General features: G+C 45.2%; 1 protein-coding gene across 1 annotated transcript in view; it reads left to right on the forward strand.

Annotated features, from left to right (window-relative positions):
- The window catches only part of stag1a (STAG1 cohesin complex component a), a 34325-nt gene that overhangs the window by 17613 nt on the left and 7364 nt on the right, over positions 1–9348 (forward strand). Inside the window, exons 2-20 of the mRNA XM_031847002.1 lie at positions 3028–3271; positions 3552–3672; positions 3758–3913; positions 4025–4121; positions 4225–4301; positions 4404–4608; positions 4777–4928; positions 5129–5202; positions 5391–5514; positions 5731–5829; positions 5953–6032; positions 6263–6370; positions 6569–6683; positions 6829–6946; positions 7135–7238; positions 7525–7617; positions 7939–8232; positions 8360–8430; positions 8544–8712. Of these exons, the coding sequence (XP_031702862.1) occupies positions 3243–3271; positions 3552–3672; positions 3758–3913; positions 4025–4121; positions 4225–4301; positions 4404–4608; positions 4777–4928; positions 5129–5202; positions 5391–5514; positions 5731–5829; positions 5953–6032; positions 6263–6370; positions 6569–6683; positions 6829–6946; positions 7135–7238; positions 7525–7617; positions 7939–8232; positions 8360–8430; positions 8544–8712 (2286 nt within the window). The 5' untranslated portion in view covers positions 3028–3242. The remainder of the gene's footprint in view (positions 1–3027; positions 3272–3551; positions 3673–3757; positions 3914–4024; positions 4122–4224; positions 4302–4403; positions 4609–4776; positions 4929–5128; positions 5203–5390; positions 5515–5730; positions 5830–5952; positions 6033–6262; positions 6371–6568; positions 6684–6828; positions 6947–7134; positions 7239–7524; positions 7618–7938; positions 8233–8359; positions 8431–8543; positions 8713–9348) is intronic.

Raw genomic sequence — 9348 nt, forward strand, 5'->3', positions numbered from 1 at the left:
AGAGAGAGAGAGAGAGAGAGAGAGAGAGAGAGAGAGAGAGAGAGAGATGCAGAAAGCCAATGTGCGTCGAGGATTATTTAGTTGTTGGTCGATAACGGGTCAGACAGACTCCCAGCTTTCTCACACACACACTCTTCCTCTGAGAAGCAAACGTGACACAAGAGTTGATTTCAAGTGAAGTCCCTGTTCCCTTCGGAGAGAGATAATCTGATGATGAAAGGGACACAGAGGCATGTCGGGGTAAAAGAAATGAGAGCGAGCAGCTGAGATGTGACTGTCTGTGGAGTCCTGAGGGATGAAACTGTGGCTTTTATCCAGTCACTTCCCTACATTTAGTGATTGCTTATTATGCATTGGTTGTAAAGTAGCACTGATTACCGGTTTCGAGTGGAGGAGCAATATCATCTCACTGTCTATATCTATCTTGATTATTTTCAGCTACGGCAAGCTCTGGGGATCAACTCGCCAATTAAAATCCTTGATGAAGATGATTAGACAAAGACTAAATGAGGTGATGATTCATTAACACCAGTGTCTTTGGTCAGTTACAACCAGTTTTACAGTCGTTCTCCTCCCACGTCTCCACTCCAGGGAGATCTTAACAGTTTTTCCATCATAGTTGGCTCTTGACAGGAATCTGTGCAGACCCTCAGGCGTTTCGTAGGTGTCCCCGTCTCCACGTTGTTTACCCTTCACTGTGTTTTTTTATTCTGTGTTTGTGTTGTATTGTGCCCCTGGCCTTTAGAGGGCGGACTTTGTAGAGTACAGAAAAGTCTCCCCCAGGCTACCTATTCCATGGTTACTGTAAAATCGGTCCCTCAAGGACTCTGTGTGTGTGTGTGTGTGTGTGTGTGTGTGTGTGTGTGTGTGTGTGTGTGCGCGCAGCTGCAATGATTTGTTATGTAGATTAATGGTCCTACAGATTTACTTATTGCAGGAGTGCAGGGTTAACATTGTTTACATATGATGTTCATAGTAATGTTATATATATTTTATAGTAAAAAATAGAAATAAAACTATTAAACTATTAAATATTTCAATATCCTTTAATTATGATTCTCTTAATCCATTTATTCCATTGTGGCAAATGTCCTTGTTCAGGGTTTCTGATTCTATAGGTTATTTTTTTCAGGCTATTTGAATCTTTATTCACCTTTTTACATTTGTGTTGATGAAACCTGCAAGCAGCCTGTGTCTGGCTGAATATTGAGGAGTTCATATTCCTTTTATTCTGTGTTAAGTTTCACTGTTTCTCTCCCCTAATTTCAAGTGCTGATCACATGCCAGCATCTAAATGAAGTTTTTCACATAATGAGTCCAAATCCCTTTAAATTTAACTGATTTACAGCACAGTGTGAGCTATGCTAGTTTTGGAAGTATTCAGTTTATTTACTTCGATTTCAGCCTTTGCTCCAGAACGACATCTTTACGTTACATTATACGGACTTTAAACAGCAGGTGGATCTTTTATTGTGACATTATGCAAGGTAACATTGCAGCCTTGTCCGTCCAGGTGATTTGAATGCTGTTGCATAGACGTCCAGGATTCTTTCCTTCATCATTTATACATGCAGCCATGTCAGCAGTCTGACGCCTTTACGTCCTATTTGTAGGTTTAATATCTGTGCAGCCGGAATATCAAGTGTCACAATCAATCAGAAGCTCATACGTATGCAGGGGGGTCAAATCCCGGCCATTAACACCCTGCTGCCTCTGTGGGCTCTGCCTCTTGAAGTTTGAGCTTGGAAGTAGAGCAACTTGTGATTTTATTAAATATTATTATAACCAACGAAACATCATACAGGATTACTGACTTCACTGTCTCCACTAAAAATAGACTCTGTGCTCGTAACGATTGAAGTCATTTACTCACAGTCTGGTGCAGAAGACAACCTGTGTGTATGTGTGAGAGGGCAGAGATGACTGTGTGTGTGTGTGCGTGCTATTCCTCAGTACAAACACTGTGTTGAAGATCGTATTTAAATACACACTCTCTTAGCCTGCCCCCTACTGTTGCCCAGACCTACTTTCAAACACACACATGTGCACTCACACACACACTCTGGGGATAATACACCCTTAAAGCACGTCACAGGTGAACAGAAGTGGACTGGCACTGAGCTGGGAGCTAAATGAGTGTCTGGTGATTTTCTCCTGACCCACTTTCCTCAGTTTAAAACTCAATTAAGCAGTTTGGAGATCGACTTTGGCCAGAGCACTTTGTGGATCGCACTGCCTCTTGTGGCCGAGTGCGGCATTGCTCCTCCTCTGCTCTTTGCCCTTATTAGAATATGAACAGGTAAATAACTCATGTTGAACCTTAATTTAGCTGCCAGTCTCCTGACTGACAGTCTTCACTCTGGCTGCAAGGCATCCTGGGATTGTTTCATTGAGTGGACATTATTTGTGGGACCTGGGAATTTTCACAACTCTGGAAAGTGTTTCTTAAAATCATATTTATTTCCTGCTTTTGTCTTAACATTTTTTTTTATGTTTCTCTGTTTTACTACATCATAGCACCTCTCTGCCTTCTGTACAATTCAGCTTTCACACAGTTAAAAATGGTCTAATGTCACACTGTAAGCCGACCGTACTCATTATTTAATAAATAAAGCCCCCTTGGTTTAAGCACTATGGTAACACTTTCAATTTGTGTTTCTGTAAATGTTTAACAACACTTGTGTTCAAACCCTCACCACACGTCCCACAATATTTTGCTGTTGTAGTTCTCAACGTGTCCAGTTGGTGTCGTCCTCTCCCCATTTCCACATCCACACCCTGAGTGGAAGCTTGAACCGTCCCTCTGCCCTCAGGGACGTTTGGAGGGACACTTAATAAATCATAATTTAGGCGATCACTTCATTACCTCTTTGATACTTTCCCTTTTAAGATCTAAATCTTGTGTTGATGTGCACGTTCTTAACTATTGCACAACATTTATATCTGCAACAGAGCACCTGTATAATGTATTGTTACCGGTGTCACAGGGATGCTTTAATAATACTTTTCTCTGTGTTTTCTTCCCAGGAGCTGAAGAGAGTTAAGAGCCAGCGAGTTGAACGCAGTCCGTCCTGGAGCTCGTCCTCCCCGCCCTTCCAGAACTTGTCCCCTCCCCCCCCCCTCCCCCCCCCCCACAACTAAGTTTCTTTCTTCCGCCTCCATCTTTGGCCCTGAAACACACTCGGTCCTGAAGACGCACATCAACAGAGTCACACACCTCAACGCCGGCCGCACTTACCAGGATGATCACCTCGGAGCTCCCCGTCCTACAGTAAGTGAAACACACAACTGAGAGAAAAAGAAAGTTGCAGTACTGTAGAAAAAGCTTCAAAATACTTCCAAAGTTGTGCTCTTTGTACTTTTGTACTGCAGATAGCAGTAACCGGTAACCCTTCTGTTGCCCTCAATGAAACTTGTACCTAAACCTTTGTTTAAAACTTCTCAATAACTCACATTTGTGTCTACATAAATACATCACAGATATAAGTACTTGGGTTTGCTTTGCACACTTTCACTTTTGTGAAGAGGGTCTTCATGTGTTTTCCTCTCAGGGACTCTTCCAATGAGTCTGGGGCAACAGACGCCGTGGCTTTAAGTATGAGCATTGCTGAGATGGAAGATCCAGAGGTGAAAGGCAAGAAGAAGAGAGGGAGGCCTGGAAAACAAGCCCCGGTATGAGTCCGTTTGTTTCTGTGTTTCTGTGTGTAAACACGGCTGTTTGGAGTTCTTTGTTACTGACGTCTCCGTCCCCCTTCAGGCGTCCAATAAGAAGCCAAGGAAGTCACCGGCGGACAAGGCCGTGGGCGTAGCAAGAGGGCGAGGGAAAGCCAACGGCGTGGCTCAACATAACGGAGACGGCGGAGACCCCGTCACTCTGTTCGAGGTGGTCAAACTGGGCAAGAGTGCTATGCAGGTGGGTAACTGTAGTGTGTCCATACATTCAAAATATAAGCTTTGCAATATGCATTGTCCAATCAAATACATTCAATTGTTTGTGTGTTTTCTTTTGTGTGTGTCTGTACAGTCTGTGGTGGATGAGTGGATCGAGTCGTATAAACAGGACAGAGACTTGGCGCTGCTGGATCTCATCAATTTTTTCATCCAGTGCTCGGGATGCAAAGGTGAGACGAGTGAAACTACTGCAGCGTGGTGAAACCACAACAATCGTTTAATAAAATCCATCATTCTGATTCATAAATCCCGTCCTCGTTGTTCTGTGACCAGGCACTGTGAGGATTGAGATGTTCAGGAACATGCAGAACGCAGAGATCATCCGCAAGATGACCGAAGAGTTTGATGAGGTCCGTGTCTGCCTTGTTTATCAGCAAGGCGAATGTGTTGGCCGTCTAAAGAAGCTGTGTTTCAGTTTGAAGTCCGTCTGATCGCTGTGTCTCTGTCCACAGGACAGCGGGGATTATCCTCTCACTATGCCGGGGCCCTTGTGGAAGAAGTTCCGCTACAACTTCTGCGAGTTCATCAGCGTTTTGATCCGCCAGTGTCAGTACAGCATCATCTACGACGAGTACATGATGGACACGGTGATCTCCCTCCTCACCGGGCTGTCGGACTCTCAAGTGCGAGCCTTCAGACACACCTCCACGTTAGCGGGTAACCACACCAGCGTTATGAGCACTGCAACAGTCCTCACCATTACCATGAGATGTCTTTGTACAGCACATCAATGATGGCACCGGTCATGTATTTGTTCTTGGAGCGCTACATCTTCCAAGTAGCAGGTAGTGACATTTAAATGTGGCCCTTTTTGTCTGTGCATAGCGATGAAGCTGATGACGGCGCTGGTGAACGTGGCGCTGAACCTGAGCATTCACCAGGACAACACGCAGAGGCAGTACGAGGCCGAGAGGAACAAGATCGCCGGCAAACGAGCCAATGACAAGCTGGAGCTGCTGCTACAGAAGAGGAAGGAGGTGGGCTGAGATAAACTATCAGAATCTAGAACTTTTAACGCACAGAGCTGATATTATTGCTCAACTTAACGTCGTTTTGTATGTTCTTTTCATTAGGAGTAACAGCTGTTTCCTCGGCTTAGCTTGTTGGGATATTCCACTACGTATCAAAATGTTTGTCAATATGTTCGGTCTTGACTAAAACTTTTTGGTCTTTACAGCTTCAAGAAAACCAAGATGAAATAGAGAATATGATGAACTCCATCTTCAAGGGAATCTTTGTGCATCGCTACAGGTACAAGTTTGTTCATATGGCACATTTTATACAACAGGCGTAGAATAAAAACCACAACAAGACGATCATACATTTAAGATAATAAGGTATTACAATAAAAAGGGGATAAGATGGTATTCTTATTATCACCATTATTAAAAAGGGAATAATAATAGTGTTGATTTTAAAATAAGAGTTTTGTTTTCTAGGGACGCCATTGCTGAAATCCGAGCCATCTGTATCGAGGAGATCGGAGTGTGGATGAAGATGTACAGTGATGCTTTTCTTAACGACAGTTACCTGAAATACGTCGGTTGGACACTACACGATCGGGTAAGCACACCGTCGTCCCACCACCCGCCTGTTGTGTTGTTGTTGTTTCTCTCACATTTCTTCAAGGCTTGTTTGATCTTTTTCTTCACATTCCGGTGCACCACTGCTGAATTGATTCAATGGGTCTGATGATGTTTACACAAACCTTTAGGCCACCAGCACCTGTTTTTAACTGCCTCTCGCTCTCTTTCTCTCTCTCTCTCTCTCTCCCCCCAGCAAGGAGAGGTGCGTCTGAAGTGCCTGAAGGCTCTGCAGAACCTGTACACAAACCGAGAACTGTTCCCCAAGTTAGAGCTGTTCACCAACCGCTTCAAGGTAACGCCAGCAAGGATGACAATATGAATCGTGACCTTTAATTCCTTAGATTTTATGATTTCTGTTGCATTTCTGCTTATTTATTGCAGCTCTTTCCCCACTGAATTCTATGTGTTTTGACAGGACCGCATTGTATCGATGACGCTGGATAAGGAGTATGACGTGGCTGTGGAGGCCATCAGACTGGTCACTCTCATCCTGCAGTGAGTAACTTCAATGCTTTTCACAGAGTCCGTTTACTTTGAATGAACATCACGCTTTGTCGCACAAAGATCCCTTCATACATGTAATACTTATAGTTTCATGTAACTCCTTTTTTCCAACTGAACAAAGTCGAAAATTGTCTAACATTCATATTTTTGATTCCCGTACTCTTCCAGACACTGAGGTTCTTTTTGTGTCGAGTGTAACTGGTTTTGATGATCTGTTCCAGGGGCAGTGAAGACGCCTTATCCAATGAGGACTGTGAGAATGTTTACCACCTAGTTTACTCGGCCCACCGACCAGTGGCAGTCGCTGCAGGAGAGTTCCTGCACAGAAAGTCAGTCCATCCCGAGGGTTTCCCAAATTCACCTTAAATCAGTTCTGAGCGTCTTTTATGAGCGTCTCTCGCTGTTTTTCCTTCTTTTTCAATCTCTGCTTCTGTCTTCCCACCGTTTCTACATTTTTCCTCCTTCTCTCTCTCTCTCTCTCTCTCTCTCTCTCTCTCTCACTCACTCTTTCTCTCTCGCTCTGTCAGATTGTTCAGTCGCCATGACCCACAGGCAGAAGAAGCGCTGGCTAAGCGCCGAGGGAGGAGCAGTCCCAACGGAAATCTCATTCGCATGCTGGTGCTCTTCTTTCTGGAGAGTGAGGTAACACATGATTCAACACATGTCAAATTATACATACATAAGAACCTCCTGTATTGTGAAAATATTGTGACCATATTCGTGGTTGATTAAAAGTTGTGGATTTCAGAGGTGTAAGAGTTCACAAAGTGTCTTTCTGTGTGCGTAGCTGCACGAGCATGCAGCCTACCTGGTGGACTCGTTGTGGGAAAGCTCTCAGGAGCTGCTGAAAGACTGGGAGTGTATGACTGAACTTCTGACGGAGGAGCCTGTGCAGGGGGAGGAGGGTAAGACACTGATCTTGATCTCTCTCTCTCTCTAAGCCTATGAAATACTTCACATCAAGCACGACATCGCAGCCAAAAACAAGCTAGAAGAGATGATGTCAGGAAATGTTGTTCATTGAAACTCCCTCTCTCTTTTGTCTCCGTATTTGTTTCTCTCTCCCCCTCTCACTGTCCGTCTCTTTCTCTAGTGTTGTCAGACAGACAGGAGAGCGCTCTGATAGAGCTGATGGTGTGCACCATCCGACAGGCGGCAGAGGCACACCCACCCGTTGGCAGAGGCACCGGCAAAAGGGTCGGTCAAGTACACACACACACACACACGATACGTTCAGCATTTGACTTTGAGTTTAGTTGAAGGTGAGACTGATGTGGTGAGAGAGCAGGTGTCTCAATTTAGATGTGGGAGTTGTAATCTGTTATTTACACGACTTTGCTCCGACAAAGCTGCACATTAACAACTTTCCAGATCATAATGAGATGACAGAATATTCCATCGAACCCAAAAGCACTGTTTTATCGCCTTTTTTATTTTTTAAACCTACTACATTTCACCTTGAGTTGTGTGTCTGCTCATCCAGGTGCTGACAGCGAAGGAGAGGAAGACCCAGATAGACGATAAGAACAAACTGACGGAGCACTTCATCATGGCTCTGCCCATGCTGCTGTCCAAGGTAAGACCTTCCAGCCTGCAGTCTGCACAGGGCCAGCTGATTAATGAGGGGGCCGGGGTGACTGATCTGTTTGTCGAAACTATTGATCGGGGTGTTACTTTTATAGTCGGGAGAAGTGTTATTGAAAATGTGCCACTCTGGACAAGTGTGCTGGCCAAATACTTAAATGTAATCGATCGTTTTACTAACTGGGAAACAGAAACAAAGTTGATTGATAGCTCTGTCTTTCTCTTTTTTTGGCCTCTGTATGTGTGCTTTCTTTCTGTATGCCACGAGTCTTCCTTGTCTGATTCCCACCTCTCTCCTGCTCCTTGGCCACAGTACCAGGCCGACTCGGAGAAGGTAGCCAACTTGCTGCAGATCCCTCAGTTCTTTGACCTGGACGTGTACAGCGCCGGGCGCATGGAGAAGCACCTGGACGCCTTGCTGAAGCAGATCCGGCTGGTGGTGGAGAAGCACATCGAGATGGACGTGCTCGAGGCCTGCAGTAAGACCTACAGCATCCTCTGCTCCGAGGAGTACACCATCATGAACCGCGTGGACATCGCCCGCTCGCAGCTCATCGACGAGATGACGGATCGCTTCGCGCACTCCGTCGAAGAGCTGCTTCAGGAGGTATATATACAGGACTGGATAAGCGTGCGGGTGTATTTGTGATGAGGTGTCCTAGTGGTTGAGACGCATACATGTAACATCAACACCCCCAGTCTTTGTCTACTAACAGGTGTTTGTTTTTCTGCAGGCGGAGGAGGCCGACGACGACGACATCTACAACGTTTTATCTACGCTCAAGAGACTCACAGCCTTCCACAAGTAAGACTCTCTCTTTACGTCTTTCTTACTTATTTTGTGCATCCGTGTCGGGCTGGTCGGCTCAGAAGTTACTATGAAATCTGATGTTATTTCCTCTTGTTTCTCTGACTCAGTGCGCACGACTTGACGCGGTGGGATTTATTCGGGAACTGCTACCGGCTGCTGAAGGCGGGCATCGAGCAGGGCTCCATGCCGGAGCAGATAGCCGTCCAGGCCCTGCAGTGTTCCCACTACTCGGTCCTCTGGCAGCTGGTTAAGATCACGGAGGGGGCTCCCAGCAAGGTGCCGGACTCATCTCACTGACAGAGCTTTAACACCGCACACATACTTAGATTTAAGACTGCCGTGTCTGAGCATCAGTGACCCAGAGGGACAGGAGCTTTAGGAACTCATCCCAGGATGCTTACCTCCAACTCGGGGGGCCTTACTCCCAATCTATCTCCTTAAACACAGCACAGAGGCATCAGATCCCACGCCTGTTATTTACCTCCAAAACGTTTTAACTCGCGCTCCACTGCTAGGGAACATTTTCCCTCTTTCCTACACAAGTTCAATAGACCTTCGCTCACACCTACAGCAGCTTAAAGGATCCCCATCTGCGCCCATTATATGTCACTTAATTCTTCACTGTTATTTAGTCTCAAAAATGTAAAAACAGAAACAAAACTCAATATGAAATAGTTTATTATTGTTCGTGCTCTCTGACTCAACATGTGTCAACACAAAGTGTATCGATGTTACGATTAAATGAAATCATTAAAGTTTGATTACTTCAGTGGTGCAGTTAGAGCAGGATAACGTAGCCTGACTGATACCGCCGTTTAATATTGATTTCTGTTCAAGTGCTCATAATATGTGACCCTAATGGTTCTGTGTGTGTGTGTGTGTGTGTGTGTGTGTGTGTGTGTGTGTGTGTGT

Source organism: Anarrhichthys ocellatus, unplaced genomic scaffold, assembly GCF_004355925.1.
Source record: "Anarrhichthys ocellatus isolate YVR2014 unplaced genomic scaffold, GSC_Weel_1.0 scaffold7, whole genome shotgun sequence".
Taxonomy (NCBI): domain Eukaryota; kingdom Metazoa; phylum Chordata; class Actinopteri; order Perciformes; family Anarhichadidae; genus Anarrhichthys; species Anarrhichthys ocellatus.